Source organism: Nicotiana tomentosiformis, chromosome 11 (assembly GCF_000390325.3).
Source record: "Nicotiana tomentosiformis chromosome 11, ASM39032v3, whole genome shotgun sequence".
NCBI classification, from domain to species: domain Eukaryota; kingdom Viridiplantae; phylum Streptophyta; class Magnoliopsida; order Solanales; family Solanaceae; genus Nicotiana; species Nicotiana tomentosiformis.
Window position 1 is genome coordinate 36,818,516 of NC_090822.1, and position 16,837 is coordinate 36,835,352.

Below are 16,837 nucleotides of genomic sequence, written 5' to 3' on the forward strand. Positions count from 1 at the left end.
TCACGAGTGTCCGTATAAGACGATCCATAAATTAACGGATTTCAAAATATTCGAGATTACTCTTTGGCTTATAAATTCATCACGCGTAATGCTTGGAACGAGTCAATGATACTCATAACGGCAGACGAGATTTTAAGGAGCAGCTATTAGGTTTACACTATAAATACTCTACTTTTTCACATCTGTAACCCTTCGAATTCACACACTCATACTGTTATTATACAAAAATTATTGTTGTTCTTCCCTTGAATTGTCTCGATCAATTACATACATCTTTAGAGGATCAACAACAAGAATTTTCTTTACTTCTTCTTTATTGCTATTATATTGTTCTCGTCTATAATTACTAATCTCATCTATTTTTTATTGGCAAAGATCAACTGAATTGGATTGAAATAATTGCTTATGGCCTAATTTTATAAATTTAATCGATCTTGCCTATTAACCAAATTTTATTCACGAGTTACAAAATATTGCGTCCAAGGTCTGAATGAGTTTGCTGATGGACCAATGTTATTCCATTCTTGAGTGAGCTGGAGCACAATCATCTTATGCGTTGAACGAGCTAGAAGCTAACTCTTACATATTCCATGATCATATAAATGAGAGAAAATTATTACAAAAAATAACTATAGCATTATGCTTTATTTTAGTAAAATAAAATTAAAAGGTAATAAAGAATTCTTCGCTTTTCTCTAGGAAAAAAGACAAAATGCACCCTCCTCTAATTTTGTCTAGTGCAGTCGAATCGGATCTCACCCTGGTTACCGGTCAAAACTCCGACCCGACCCAACTTTATCATGGCAGTAGCAAAAGCTTGTTTAAAAGCATTATTGTTAGAAGCAAAAAAGTTGACAGTATTTCTTGATCTTGGATCAGTGAACAGAATCTGATCAGAGACAAAAAGACCTTTTCCTTGTTGAAGGTTTTTGAAGTAAGCATTGTCAAAGGTATTTGGTGTTGTTGGATCCATGTTAATGGCAATTCTCGGGTCGACCCGTATTGGGCACATTTGCCTGAGCTGTGCGGCGTATTGTCGATTTAGGGTCGGGTCAACTCTGCTTTTTGGGCTGAAATTGTAGAGCCTCTTGGAGAATTTACTGCAATGGGAGAAACCAAGGGTATGTGCACCTATAAGACATAAAAAGATAATGTGAGTTATATATAAGGATAATATAATAAATTATTTATATTATTATTGTAATTTAACCTTTTATGACATGTTAGTTATTATTTATTTTAGATAAATAACATTATTATTGTAATTTAACCTTAAACTCTAAACCCGCTTTAATAAAATCCTAAACCCTTTTATTCTCAAAAATATAAATTATGGCAGGGTTTAGTTATTATTTATTTTAGATTATCAATGTTATACTTGCAATTATCCTTTTAAGTAACATGTTTGTATAAATATATTTTACACAAATTGGTGCATTGAATTTAAACTCATAGTTTTATTTTTAATTTTAAAAAAGAAGTTATGTGTATATTGTTGTAGGGTTTTTCTTCTGTTTTTTTTTTCAACAAAAAATTTATATATTAAATTTAAGAATAGTTTTTATGCTACATAGTAAAAAGATAATCTATGCACTATAATCCTCTAAAGACTATCAAATTTTGTATACTATAACATCTATGCTAAAAAAAACTTTAAATTTAAAATGACTATCAATTTACTTAGGGAAACGACAATCGATAAGAATTTTACTTTCAATGCATAACTTAAATCCATACCTGACAATGCAATCATATCAGTCTGGCTAAGGCCATGTCTGGCAAACATGGTATTGAGCTGATCTAGGTTGAATCCTTCCCCTGGAAGTTGATGTTGGACTCCTGCTAATGTAGAAACTCTCCCATCACGACGGCCCAATTCCACTTGGTAAAATGGACCTCCAGTCTACAATATAAAGAAGGGCACTAAGTATCGTAGAAATGACATCAGGTAGCCATTCTAAAAACCTGCTATTTAGGAATTTGTCAGCATATTCTGACTTTCAATTTTTCAGTTTAATTTTTCAGTATAAAAATATCATGAATTGTCCTGAAATTAAAAAATTTAGTTTGAAATTTTAGGACAAAAGAAGTACGGACTAATATTTAAATAGCATCCCTGAAAATGACCATATGTGCACTTGCCCCTAGTACGTGGACAAAAACAAAAATGTCTAAGAAAAGAGAGAGAGAGAGAGAGAGAGAGAGAGAGAATAGAAAAGTCATGTATCATTGAAATGGAAATCAATTGAACATATAAATATATAACAACAATTGTTACTGTGCTCGTTGCTTCAAACTGAACGTGTGTGATCATGTATTACGTCCAAGTTTCATTTGATTTATTAATAATTCCAAAATATGATCCTCGGGTAGTGCTTGTGTGGAAGGTGCACCGTAAAAAATTGGGCTTGAAGCTTTTACGTTAATTACCAATCTTAGCAACAGGCCGATCGAGACCTAATGCTGTTGGTCATGACTACTATGAAAATCAATAATAGTTAAATTTATTGATTTTGTTATGCTTAACGATGCACTTACCATAGAAACGACTTCTCTAGTGGCCAAAGCCAAAATATCAGCACATGAGACTTTGTTACGGCATTTGGAATCCTTGTCCACAGCTGCTTTGGCTTTGACAACAGTGTCAAATCCATCACCTGCTAATGAAAGATTATCTGGATGGTCCTTTTCTGCTTTTCTATTTGGTGATGACAATAGCATTGAAGCATCACACCCCTAATTAACATGGACAAAAATATACTATATGTTAGAAGAAAAGAGCCAAAAATTATCATATATAACACATAACACGTTTTATACTAGAGAAAAGGGAACTAATTATGTTGGCGATGCAAAGAAATAACAAGGGAATGATTTTTATTTTTGGTTCTAGAGCAAGGAAAAACTGAAATCAAGAAGAATTCCTAATTTCAGAATTTTTTAAACTATTTTGAATATCTTAAAACATAAAGAAATAGCAAAATGCAGCATTTTAATATTTTATTTATTATTTTAGGAAATTCTTGAACATTTTCTGAATATTTTGATTTTGATACAAAAGAAATTTCAACTTAGCTTTTAGTATTTTCCGAAGTTTTCTATTTTCAAAGTATATTTAGCGTTCTAAGCCGGAAAAAGTACACTGCACTTCATTTTATTTTTGAATAATGAAATAAAGATAAATTTAGAGATAAAGATGAAGATAAAATAATTCTTCGTTTTGCTAAATATTATTATTAATCTTTAATATATATTCTTTTTGAAAACTATTTTTCACTAATCAACCAAGCACGAAAAGAAACATTTTCTAAAAGATATTTTGCATGGAAATCTTTTGTTTTTTTAAATACTATATTACATAAAAAAAATAACTTCCGTCATTCCAAGCATACTCTAATAAAGTTAAAAATAATAATCAAGTACATACACGGACAAAGCAATCATGGAAGAAGAGTCGGAGAGTTGCTGGGGCAGTAACAAAAGTCTGCTGAAATTTCTGTCTAACCGCAGCACGAACCAGAGACTCAACATTTGGGCATGTGTTTTTGTAGAAATCACTTCTTAACTGAGCAAAAGCAGTAGCATTCAGCAAGAAGAAGAGAACAATAACCAAAGGAAACAGCAAACTTTTTCTTTGATTCTCCATTCTTCTAATTTGCTTTATCTTTATTTTTTTTCTTTGAGAAAACTGTTTGTATCAATCACATGATTGCTCAAGTGTTGTATTTATACATACCTAGAAGACCTTGACTACCAAGAAAATAAACACATAAATCCAAGCAGTGGCGGACCCACGTGGTGGCTAGCGGGTTCAACTGAACCCGCTTCACTAAAAAATAATACTGTGTATATGTATAAATTAGGATTAAAGTTGTGTAGATTTTGTATAAATATTTTTTTTTAACCCTTGATAACTACTATTTTACGACTAAAATTATATACTTCTAAGATTAAACCCGCATGCATAAAATCCCGAGTCCGCCATTGAATCCAAGTGGGCAGTTAGATTATGGTTGGACTAATGCAAAATACACTCTGGCCATTTGTCCAACACGATTTCAATGAGATTGTGGTTGAGTTATGGTGAGGTTTCTTTATTACTAACACTCTTTCATCACTAAAATTATTAATATGGCAGATCAATTTGTATCATTGGATCATTAAATAACATAAACTAATAGTTATCCCATGTATCTCATGGCTTACAACCTCAGCCAATAGATAAGAAGGAGAATGTTGAACACACTTAGGGGTCGTTTGGTAGGGTGTATAAGAATAGTGCAGAATACGGTGTATTAGTAATGCAGGGATTAGTAATGCATGGGTTAGTAATATAATACAGTGTATTAATAATGCAGGGATTAGTAATGCATGGGTTAGTAATGCAAGCATTAGTTATGCAGATATTATTTCTTATAAACTGTTTGGTGTGGTGTATTAAAAATTATAATACATTGCATAATTTTTTAGAAAAATAGTTGTTTACAAAAATGCCCTCCATATTCTCTAGCTTTAAGGGGCTTTAAGGACAATTTTGTCTTTAACCATACTAATGCATGCATTGATAACCTTGGTATTACTAATGCCATAGTTTTCTATGCATTACTTATACATAGGCTAATACCAAGTATGATGTATAACTAATGCAAGTATTAGTTATACACAGGTTGAAAAAATATACCAAAATATAATATTAGTAATGCACAGAGATAATGCTTGCATTATTTTTTCTAATACCTCCTACCAAACGACCCTTTAAAGAGAAAGAGAAGGCATGAAGTAGTACCAAGTGCGTGTCCTAGAATAATTCATTTTACGAATACATTACTCTTTAGACCCCATAGTCTGAATTTTGAGCTTATTGATTTTGAATTCTAGAAAATGCAACTTACTAGGTTCTGAATAAATTATTTAATATATTAAATAGATTTTTAAGAGAAAATTACATATAAGTATAGCTCACACACATACATTGCAACCGGATAATTAAACACAACTTTGCAAATATATAGCTCAAAGATAATAGGTCAGGTCCAAAAAATCAACATTTTCCCCATTTTGAATTGATTTTCCAGATCTTCTACTGTGTTTTTGTATGTGTCACGACCCGAAATTCCCACCCCCGGGATCGTGATGGCGTATAACATTTCACTTGCTAGGCATGCCAACGTTAGATATATTTATTAATTATTTTTAACAAACTTCAAATACGATGACAGTAAAGAAATTGAATAGTCTAAAACAAGATTAAAAAAGCTAATAAGTGACGAAATTCAAATACAACCGCGGATCCGAGCAAGTCTACGGCACGCCGCTGGGACTAACTCTAGTATCTGTACAAGAAGTGCAGAGTGTAGTATGAGTACAACCGACCCCATGTACTATGTAAGTCCCGAGCCTAACCTCGACAAACTAGGGACGAGGCTAAGGCGGGTCACTTACATTAACATGTACTCAATAATAATAATAATAATAATAACATAAAGACAGGAATAGAAGTAAAGCAGATAACTCATATCAACGAAACTCAAATCAACCAACAGAGAGTCCCGAATAACCAGTCATATAACTCATCTCAACAACCGAGGCCAAACCAACAATCACAACAAATATAACTTTCATTAACATGTTGCGGCGTGCAACCTGATCCCACAATATAAACTTTAAACATATCTGTTGTGATGCGTAACCCAACTTCTCCATATAATCATGTGTCAATATCATAGTCCATCCTTATTCCACCTTTTCAATTTATTTCTTTTCAATTTTTGTTGCGGCGTGCAACCCACTCCCCAAAAAATGTTAATCAACAATAATAACGCAATAAATAAGATTTACAAGAAATCATACGTCAAGAGTACAAATGTACGAACAATGGAGAATAACATGATAACCAAAGAAACTTGAACTACTCGCATGTCTCAGCTTACTAACTCAACGGTATCTACTTTTAACAATATGTACAGGTGAAACTACTTCAATGAAGGCAACAATTAATACGAAACTATAAGGCAACAAGGCATAAGACAATCTAGATTGAGGAAAAGAAATAGAGACAAGTAGTAAATAAGTATGGAATGAGGGAGGGGATAGACAATTTGGTACAAGAAATGCTAAATGGCAAATAGCAATTATGGCATGGAACTCAAATAAGCGTAGCATTTAGGGCATGAAATAAGACATAACATGAAGCAATGAAGATAGGAAAAACAAGCAATGTAACGGTTAATTCATTGGATAAAGAAATTAATGAAATACAGGAAAGCATGCAAACAAGTAATTTGACGGCGTATATACACTCGTCACCTCGCATATACGCCGCTACACATTTAATTCACATAGCACGTAGCTCAAGGGTTCCTAATTCCCTCAAATCAAGGTTAGACCCAATATTTACCTCACTCCACAATCAATTCAAAGTTCAACCACGGCTTTGCCTTTCGAATAAGCCTCCAAACCAACCAAATCTATCAAATTATTAACCAAACGATTCAAAATAAGCCTTAGAAACTACCCACGAATGAAAGAGGTTCAATTTAGATCATTATTAAAAAAATCAACAAAAGTCAACGCAGGACCCGCTTGGTCAAAACCCGAGGTTCTAACCAAATCCCGATCACCCATTCACCCCCGAGCCCGGAGATGCAATTGAATTCAAAATCTGACATCAATTCAAGGTTCAAATCCCAATTTTACAAAAATTCCTAATTTCTATCATGAAAATCCTTCATTTAATGTTGAAATCTTATGAAATGTAATGGGTAATTGAAAAGAAGTAGATTAAAGTCACTCACCAATGAACTTAGGAAGAAAGTCTCTTGAAAAAATCGCATCTACGGTGTTTAGGGTTGATAGTTTTAAAGAAATGAGTTAAATCCCGTTTCCCCCTCTTTTACCCAGATGCAATTATCGCAATTGCTATACAAAGTTCGCGATTGCGATGATCACAATTGCGATCAACCCCTCGCAAATGCGAAGAAGCCATTGAGCCTGTTGTCATCGCAAATGCGATACAAAACAGTCCCCAAACGCGAACTATACTTCGCAAATGCGAAGAAGCACCAAGTGGACAGTGGTCGCAATTGCGACCAAAACCTTCGCAATCGCAAAGATGCAGAGTCCGCAAATGCGAAGAATTTCTCGCAAATGCGAACTCTCTCCAACCCAGCCAGGTTCGCAAATACGACACATTATTCGCAAAAGCCAGGCTCGCATTTGCGATCCAGACCTCGCAAATGTGAGATTTGTAGACAACACCAGAAACAGAAATGCATCACATATTCCTCTAAGTCCAAAACCGCTCCGTAGCCTATCCGAAACTCACCCGAGCCCCTCGGGCTCCAAACCAAACATGCACACAAGTGTAATAACATTATACGAACTCGCTCGCACAATCAAAATACCAAAATAATACTTAGAGCTATGAATAAGACACCAAAACTAACATGCAATTTCTCGACTGGACGTCCGAATCACGTCAAATCAATTCCGTTTTGCACCAAATTTTGCAGAAAAGTCATAAATACTGAAACGAACCTATACCAAGTTTTGGAACAAAAATTCGAACCCGGTAGTAACAAAGTCAAAATACGGTCAAATTTATGAATTCTTTAATCCTTTAAACTTCTATTTTTTAACAAATTACGATAAATCAAGTTAGGGACTTTCGGATTCGATTCCGGGCATATGTCCGAATCCCAAATCACGATATGAACACACTGGGACTGTCAAAATACTGATCCGGATCTGTTGCTCAAAATATTGACCGAAGTCAACTCAAAATAATTTTAAAGCACGATTTCATATTTTTATCAATATTTCATAAAAAAGCTTCCGGAAGAAGACACGGACTGCGCACGCAAATGGAGGAAGGAAAAAACGGAGCTAATCGAGATTTTGAAACACAGAGATAAGGGCTAAAACTGAAAATTACCTATCGGATCATTATAGTATGATTTTTTATTCTTTGCATACAACTAGCTTAAATCAATCATATACACTCCTATTGCAGCTAAAAATACAAATCAACCACAATGCAACTTGAGAAAACATAAATTTTCTTCTTTTCCAAGTTCCAGAGAGCATAAAGCAAAACAAAAATTGATAGAATTTACTGCTACAGTCGTGATTTGGCAGAAAAATCAACAAGGAAGTCAACTTTATACATAGTTAGATTGTTCAAGGAAGAAAGTAAGAAAAATTACAAAAATTTTAATTTCAGTTTTAACTGCATGTGTACATGTATAATGATGTATATTTTTTTTACAAAAGAAATAATAATGTAATAGTATTTCAGAGTAGATTTCCAAGCGTGAGTTGAACTTCAAGCTCCGAAGCTCCTTTAATGAAGTTCCAAGTCTCACCGCAGCAAAACTTCAACTTTATATTTGGACACCCGTCAATTGAAAAATCAATTTTCTAGCTCAAATTCGATGTCTAAATGAAACACAAATCAACAAAGTAAATCGAACACCAATGGCAGAGAAATTTGGGGTGTAAAGTCATCGATAATGAAGGAGGGGAAAAAAGAATAAAAAAACATTAAAGTAGGTCTTTATTGCTAGGTTAATAATGAAAATAGTTTAAGTTATATAAAGTGGATCAAACCGAGTAAAAAAGTAAAATATGGGCCTAATTTGATTGGATGTTGTGCCAGATGACAAAGAAAGTTATTATTTTATTTTTTAATTAACATCACAATTATAGAGTCTTAACTAAACCTATTAAGTTCTATTGTCGAACACGTAAGTAAATCTATAGTTTCGTCCCTAATTTCAATTAATGAACTGTTATAACCAAAACAAAACTGCTATAACGTCTTTCTATCAATAAATAAAACATACATATTAGTTTCACTGGGTTTCTAACTTTTGCTTAACAAAGGGTGCATGCGCTCTTGCATCTATTGTGTAAATATTATTTTCTAAAATACTTGATGTTTGATTATAATTCAATATTTTATGATATTGTCTGCCTTATATTTTGAAGTATTAATGATAGTTTGTGTGACATTTTGAGCTTAATTAAGTTGATTTTATATGTAGAAATATTTGAATATGAAAGTGGAGAGAAAATTACACAAAAGGTGCCAAAGATATTGAAGTAGAGCACGAGAGGAACAATGGCGCAAGGTAAGGGAAAGTCAGTGCCCCGGACGACGCCCCACTTATTGGCGCCTCCTGTAACGCCCAACACCCAAATATTAGCGCCTCAAACAACGCCCTACTTTGAAAATATGGCGCCTCACACTGTTGTCCCCTTATCCGAGAAAAAATAGTCTTCTTCTTGATTTTGGACTTAGACACTTCGACCCTACCTATAAATACTCCGTAAACTTGTTTTAGACGGGGTTGGACTTATTTTGGAGACAACAAGGGCTATGGAACATGCTTGGAGCACGTAATCATCACATCGTTCATCCCTTTCTCTAGTATTTATAGTTTTATTCTTTCAAATACTATAGTGATTGTTCATATGATTATGAGTGGATATAATTTCCTTATTCTGGGATTATGGGTAGTTTATCATTGTTTAAGTTTAACGGTTATTGAAATTGCTTGGTTATATTATATTAGTTTGTTTATTTAATCTTGTTCTTAATTATTTTACTGCATAGCTAACGATAGAATACTATCTACAAATTTATGGTTGAACTCGAAAGTGAAACTTTAGATTACATATAGGATTAAATAAAGTAAGTATTTGAATCCAGGCATTGGGGAATAAATTCGCGATTAGGATAGACATATTTAGTTGTATTAATTGATTATTTGTGCAGGAATTACACAGGCAGTCTAGTCATTCTGAATCTATAGACATACATGTATTAGGTTGCCTTGAATATGCGAACGAGACATCGAAAGAAATTCGTAAGCAATATAAACTATATTAATCAACAAACCAGATACACCAGGTAGTCAATTCAACCGAAACTCAACAGGATAGATGTAAATTCCATAACCCTGAAATATTCTCATCTCATTGATCTTGCTCCTAAGTTGTTTGTGAGTTTTGCTCGTGTCACGACCCAATTTCTCCTATAGGTCATGATGGTGCCCAACTTCACAGCTAGATAAGTCAACTAGTGAGTTAAACAAATATTAATTTCTTAAATAATTATCCGAGTAATTAAACTCTTCATACTTGCAAAAATTAAGAAAATATGAAAGATCTGATTAAAAAAAAAACCAAAAAAAATCAATTAAATCCAAAATTCTACTAGTGTGTGTTCCTAGACCTGGTGTCACAAGTGTATGAGCGTCTAGTAGATTATACAAAAAAATTTTAAATACTGTCTGAAGTAAAGTAGACAGAATACAAATACAAGAAGAGGCATTAGTTGCTGCAGAACGACTCAGAAAGGTAGCTCACCACTAAGCCTCGGGATGACGTGGGTACGCACCGGTAGGTCCGCCTATAGCACATGTCTCAGGTCCTACACAAAAAGTGCTGCAAGTATAGCATGAGTACGTAAACAACATGTACCCAGTAAGTATCAAGCCTAATCTCGAAGAAGTAATGGCGAGAGGTCGACTTTGACACTCACTAAGGGTCAATAATAAATAAATAAATAAAATATATAGAAATATTTAAATCAACATAATTTATAGGAATAACAATAATTTTCTTTAACCAGCAAAAATAATTAATTCCTTTAATTGGAATAATTTTCAATTTATTAATTAACTTCACAAGCTGCAATAAAATATCAAGGTATCATGTAATTATTATTATTAGACACGATGTCTGACGAGGTCGTTCGGCCCAATCCAGAGTGTCGTGTACACTGCCGAGGGACGTGCGACACGATCCATAGATGCATCTATACTGCCGAGGCGTTCGGCCCGCTACACAAGAAAGGAGGACATTTTCTTATGAACCTCCGAAATGAGAAGGTATTATAAGTTTAACACATTCAATAATTTGCTCAAAAATTCAAACATGTGAAATTTCGGTCTTTTACTGTTTCCTCTAACAATTTACAATATTATTCCAGTACTTTAATTAAATAAAGGATACAATTATCATAAGTAATTCATGATTTGAGTCCTAAACTACCTGGACTTAGCATAATTAGTAGCTACGCACGGACTCTCGTCACCTTGTGCGTACGTAGCCCCCCACAATTAGCAATAATTATTAATTTAAAATACCTATGGGGTAAATTCCCTCTTACAAGGTTAGACAAGAAACTTACCTTGTCTCAAAGTCCACTTTCCGATCACAATGTCGCGTTAAAGTCTCAATTTGATGCCGAAAATTCCGAAGCTATCCAAATGTTATACAAAATAATTAATACATGCTCAATAATTTAAAATTAGGATATTAAATTAATTACCCAACCCAAAATGGTAAAATTTTTAAAATTCACCCCGGGTCCACGTGGTCAGATTCCGAAAATTTTCGGAGGAAATCGTTACCCATAATCTCAAGAACTCAAATATATAATTTTCATCCCATTCCATAACCATTTTCGTGGTTAAAATCTAATTTTTTTGTCAAAACCTAGATTTTTCATCTCAACCCTTGATTTTCACGGTTTACAGGTTATAATCTACCCATTATCTATGTATTTAACTCAAAGTGTGTAGAATTAACTTACCTTCAAGTTGCTAGTTGAAATTCCTTCTCAAAAAACTCCAAATTTGCCTAAAAATGGAGAGAAATAGGCAAAAATGGTTGTTTTCCCGTTCTTTAAGCTTTTTGCCAAACATGCCTTTCGCACCTGCGGCTCTTAAGCTGCTTCTGTGGCTCCGCATCTGCGGAAAATACCTCGCAGAATCGGCTTTCCCCTAAGCCAGCATCGTTCGCTTCTGCGGTCAGTGGCTCGCATCTGCGAGTCCGCTTCTGCGACTTGTACGTCGCATCTGCGCCCCGCTTCTGCGGCTTGTACTATCGCATTTGCGCCCAGTATGCTTGTGCGGTCTCTTCTGCGCACCTTTGGACTCGCACCTGCAGCTTCCCTTGCGCAGGTGCGATCGTACCAGAAGCAGAAAGCTTCAGCTTTTCTCTCAAGTTCAAAATTAGTCTGATCCTCGTCCGGTTAACCCCCGAGGCCCCCGGGGCCCCGCCCGAATATACCAATAAGTTTGAAATCATAAAACGGACTCGCTCGAAACCTCGGAATGTGTAAAACAACGTCAAAACTAAGAATCATTTCTCAAACCAAATTGATTTAGCTTAGAAATTTCAAATTCTTCAAACATACTCCGAACGCGCCGAAACATACTTAAACCACTCGGACTGACACTAAATTTTGCGTGCAGGTCTTAAATTATCGTACGGAGCTATTCCCAGGCTCGGAATTCTAAACGGGCCTCAATTACTCTAAAACCTACTACAAACAAAATTTAAAGAACCTTAAACCTTTAAATAGTTGGATTTTTCACTATTAAGCGCTGAAACGCTCCCGGGTTGTCCAAAACTTGATTCGAACATACGCCCAAGTCCAAAAGCATCATAAAGACCTATTGGAACCGTCAAATCCCGATTCCGGGGTCGTTTTCTAAAAATATTGACCGAAGTCAAACTTGGCCTTTTAAAGCCAAATTAAAGAACTAAGTGTTCCGATTTCAACCCAAATACTTCCAAATCCCGAACCAACCATCCCCGTAAGTCATAAATTAGTAAAAGCACATACAAGGAGTTTTATTTAGGGGAACGGAGTTCTAAAAGTCAAAATAACCGGTTGGGTCATTACATTCTCCACCTTTTAAACAAACGTTCGTCCTCGAAAGGGTTTAGAATTATACCTGGAGTGCTGAATAAATGTGGATCTCTGCTCTACATGTCCTTCTCAGCCTCCCAAGTCGCTTCCTCGATGAATAGAATACCGACAACTGTGTGCCTCCTCTAGGATCTTCTCCCTCAGTCCATCCACATTAAGAACACATAGACGATCCTGGAGTCGCAGAACACCATCCGCGCCAATAGTAACTTCCTTGGCACCACCCCATAGTACCGTCTCTAGAAGAACCATTAAGTGTGGATTATCATACTGCGAGCCTTGATCTGCTCAAATAGTGAAGACTGGGCCACAAAATATGCAAGAACTCGGTTGGGCTCTGAAATATCCAATCTCACAAGTCTGTTAGCCAAGGACTGAATATCCAAAGCTAATGGCCTCTCCTCTACTGCAATAGAAGCCAAACTACCCATACTCTCCGCCTTTCTACTTAAGGCGTCTGCAACCACATTTGCTTTGCCCGGATGATACAGGATAGTGATATCATAATCTTTCAGTAACTCCAGCCATTTCTGCAGCCTCAAATTTAGGTCCCTCTGCTTGAACTAATGCTGTAAACTGTGATGGTCAGTGTAAACCTCACAAGACACCCCATAAAGATAATGTCTCCAAATCTTAAGAGCGTGAACAATCGCAGCTAACTCCAAATCATGTACCGGGTAATTCTTCTCATGGGGTTTTAGCTGACGTTAAGCATATGCAATAACTCGCCCATCCTGCATTAATACACGACCCAAACCAACGCGTGAAGCGTCATAATACACTATATACATCCCCGAACCGGAAGGCAACACTAACACCGGTGATGTAGTCAATGCCGTCTTGAGCTTCTGAAAGCTCACTTCATAATCATCGGACCATCAGAACGGAGCACCCTTCTGGGTTAATTTGGTCAAAGGTGCTACAATAGATGAAAAGCCCTCCACAAACCGACGATAATAACCTGCTAAACCTAGAAAACTCCTGATCTTAGTCGCCGAAGTGGGACGATTCCAATTCTGAACTGCCTCGATCTTTTTGGGATCAACTTTAATACCCTCGCCCGATACAATATGCCCCAAAAATGCTACAGAATCTAGCCAAAACTCACATTTCGAGAACTTAGCATATAGCTTTTATTCCCGCAGCGTCTGAAGCACCACTCTCATATGCTGCTCATGCTCCTCCTTACTGAGCGAGTAGATAAAAATGACATTAATGAAAACAATGAAAACGAATCAATATATGGCTTGAATACCCTGTTCATCAAATCCATAAACGCCATCGGGGCGTTAGTCAAATCGAAGGACATCACCAGAAACTCATTATGACCATATCTAGTCCGGAAAGTAGTCTTCGGAACATCTGAATCCCAAATCTTCAACTGATAGTACCCCGACATCAAGTCAATCTTAGAGAACACCCTAGCACCCTACAACTGATCAAATAGATCATCAATACGCAACAACTGGTACTTGTTCTTAATAGTGACTTTGTTCAATTGGCGATAATCAATACACATTCACATCGTTCAATCCTTCTTCTTCAGAAGTAATACCGGTGCACCCCGAGGCGATACACTCGGTCTGACGAACCCTTTGGCTAGTAACTCTTCAAGCTGTTCTTTCAACTCCTTCAATTCTTTCGGAGCCATGCGATACGGTGGGATAAATATAGGCTGGGTATCTGGAGCCAAGTCAATACAGAAATCAATATCACGATCTGGTGGCATGCCTGAAAGATTTGAAGGAAATACATCGGAGAACTCCCGGACTACAGGCACTGAATCAATCACTGGAGTCTCTGCAGTAGTATCCCAAACATAGGCTAGATAAGCCAAACAACCCTTCTTGACCATGTGTCGAGCCTTCAGAAAGGAAATAACCTGATTAGATGCACTAATATACGAACACTTCCACTCCAACCTAGGCAATGCTGGAATAGCCAAGGTAACAGTCTTGGCATGGCAATCTAGGATGGTATGATATGGAGATAACCAGTCTATGCCCAGGATGATCTCAAAGTCGATCATCTCAAGCACCAGAAGATCTGCTCTAGTTTCATAATCACAGAATGTAATAATACAGGACCGGTAGATCCGATCCACAATAACAGAATCGCCCACAGGAATGGACACATAAACAGGAGTATCCAAGGACTCACGAGAAACACGCAGGAAATGAGCAAATAGAGACGACACATAGGAATATATAGACCTTGGATCAAATAATACGGAGGCATCTTTGTCGCAAATAGAAATAATATATGTGATCACGGCATCTGAGGCCTCTGCATCTGGTCTGGCTGGAAAAGCATAGAGCCGAGCTGGAGTGCCACCTGGCTGGCCTCCACCTGACTAGTCTTCACCTCTAGGATGGCCCCTACCCACCTGCCCTATAACTCTGGGTGGTCGGACGACTGGTGGAGCAACTGGTGCAGTAATCATAGGCTGCTGACCCTGGTGCACTGGCCTACCCTGAAGTTTGGGGCAGAATCTATGCACGTGACTGAAATCCCCGCACTCGAAACAACCTCTCGGTGCAATGGGCTGCTGGCCTGAAGTCTGGCCCTGGTTACCTAAATACCCACTGGAAGAACCCCGAATAGCCGGTGGGCGGTAAGAACTCTCTGGCATAGCACTGAAATAAGGTCGCACTAGAGCACCTCGAGGAGGCGGTGGTGCTGGATATGGGGGCCTGCTGGACTGCCCTCTTACGAACTGACCTTTACCCCAAGACGGAGCACCTCTGAACTCTCCAGAATATCTAAACCGCTTATCTATCATAACCTGCTCTCATCTACGCTGACACATACCCTCAATCCTCCGGGCTATCTCCACGACCAACTCATAAGAAGTACCCATCTCAACCTCCCAGGTCATAGTGGCCTGAATGCTCGTATGCAAACCCGCAACAAACCTACGTACTCTCTTTGCATCAGTAGGGAGTATCATAAGTGCATGGTGAGATAACTCAGAGAACCTCGCCTCATAATCGGTCACTGACATCTGGCCCTGCTGGAGCTGCTCGAACTGAAACCGCAACTCTTCCCTCTGGGAGGGTGGAATATACCTATCCAGGAAAATACGGGTGAACCTGTCCCAATTCAAGGGAGGAGAATCTACTGGTCTGCCAAGAAGATAAGACTTCCACCACCTACGGGCCCTACCCTCCAGCTGAAAAGTAGCAAAGTCTACCCCATGAGACTCCAATATCCTCATGTTGTGCAGTCTGTCCCTGCACCGATCAATGAAGTCCTGGGATCCTCATGTCGCTCACCCCCTAAGACAGGAGGATGTAGCCTAGTCCATCTGTCCAATAGCTTATGTGGCTTGCCGGCCGCAGCTGGTCTGGGCTCAGGTGTAGCTACTGCTACTAGCTAGGCTCCACCCACGGGTAGTGCACCCTAGGTCTGATATACAGCAACTGCCTATCCATGAACCTGTGCGGTATGGGTATGTGCTCCCCCGCCCGCCTGAGATGTGGCTGGGTTTGCCGGAAATAAATCGGCCTGAGTCATAGTGTCCATTAACCGCAACATACGGCCCATGACCTCCTGAAATCCTGGTGCTGAGGTGAAATCCACCGGAGCTGGCTCTGTTGCGGGCACCTTGCCCTGCTCCTCGATAATAGGATCCTCTACTGGATCCACTGGTGGTATAACTGGGATAACTCTAGGATGTACTCATCCCCTACCACGGGCCGGAGCCCTCCCCCGGCCTTTAACAACTGGGGGTATAGCTCTCCCTTGGTCTGGAACCTCATTAGAGCGCGTTCTCACCATCTGTGAGAGAATAGGAGAAAGATATTTAGTACTACATCAACTGCACAATGGAAGATGAAGAAAGGTAGTTTCCTAACACCCTATAGCCTCTCGAAGATAAGTACAAACGTCTCTGTACTGATCCGCAAGACTCTATTAGACCCGCTCATAACTTGTGAGACCTACATGAACCTAGTTCTCTGATACCAAGTTGTCACGACCCAATTTCACCTATAGGTCATAATGGTACCCAACTTCACAGCTAGGCAAGCCAACTAGTGAGTTAAACAAATATTAATTTCTTAAATAATTATTCGAGTAATTAAACTCTTCATACTTGCAAAAATTAAG

General features: G+C 37.5%; 1 protein-coding gene across 1 annotated transcript; it reads right to left on the reverse strand.

The window, feature by feature from the left end:
• Positions 1 to 549: 549 nt before the first annotated feature.
• Positions 550 to 3,693, reverse strand: LOC104096057 (peroxidase 16-like). Its single transcript, XM_009602348.4, has 4 exons — positions 3,428 to 3,693; positions 2,539 to 2,736; positions 1,738 to 1,903; positions 550 to 1,131 (listed from the first exon to the last, which is right to left on the reverse strand). The coding sequence occupies exons 1-4, from the start codon at positions 3,644 to 3,646 to the stop codon at positions 725 to 727; spliced, it is 990 nt and encodes a 329-aa protein (XP_009600643.1). The 5' UTR covers positions 3,647 to 3,693; the 3' UTR covers positions 550 to 724.
• Between the last annotated feature and the right edge of the window lie 13,144 nt (positions 3,694 to 16,837).

Coding starts and splice junctions, on each gene's coding strand:
- LOC104096057 (XM_009602348.4), bottom strand. CDS start 3,646: ATGGAGAATCAAAGAAAAAGTTTGCTGTTTCCTTTGGTTATTGTTCTC. Junction 2,737..3,427: donor TCCATGATTGCTTTGTCCGT/GTATGTACTTGA, acceptor CATGTTAATTAG/GGGTGTGATGCTTCAATGCT. Junction 1,904..2,538: donor CTAGAGAAGTCGTTTCTATG/GTAAGTGCATCG, acceptor TTTATATTGTAG/ACTGGAGGTCCATTTTACCA.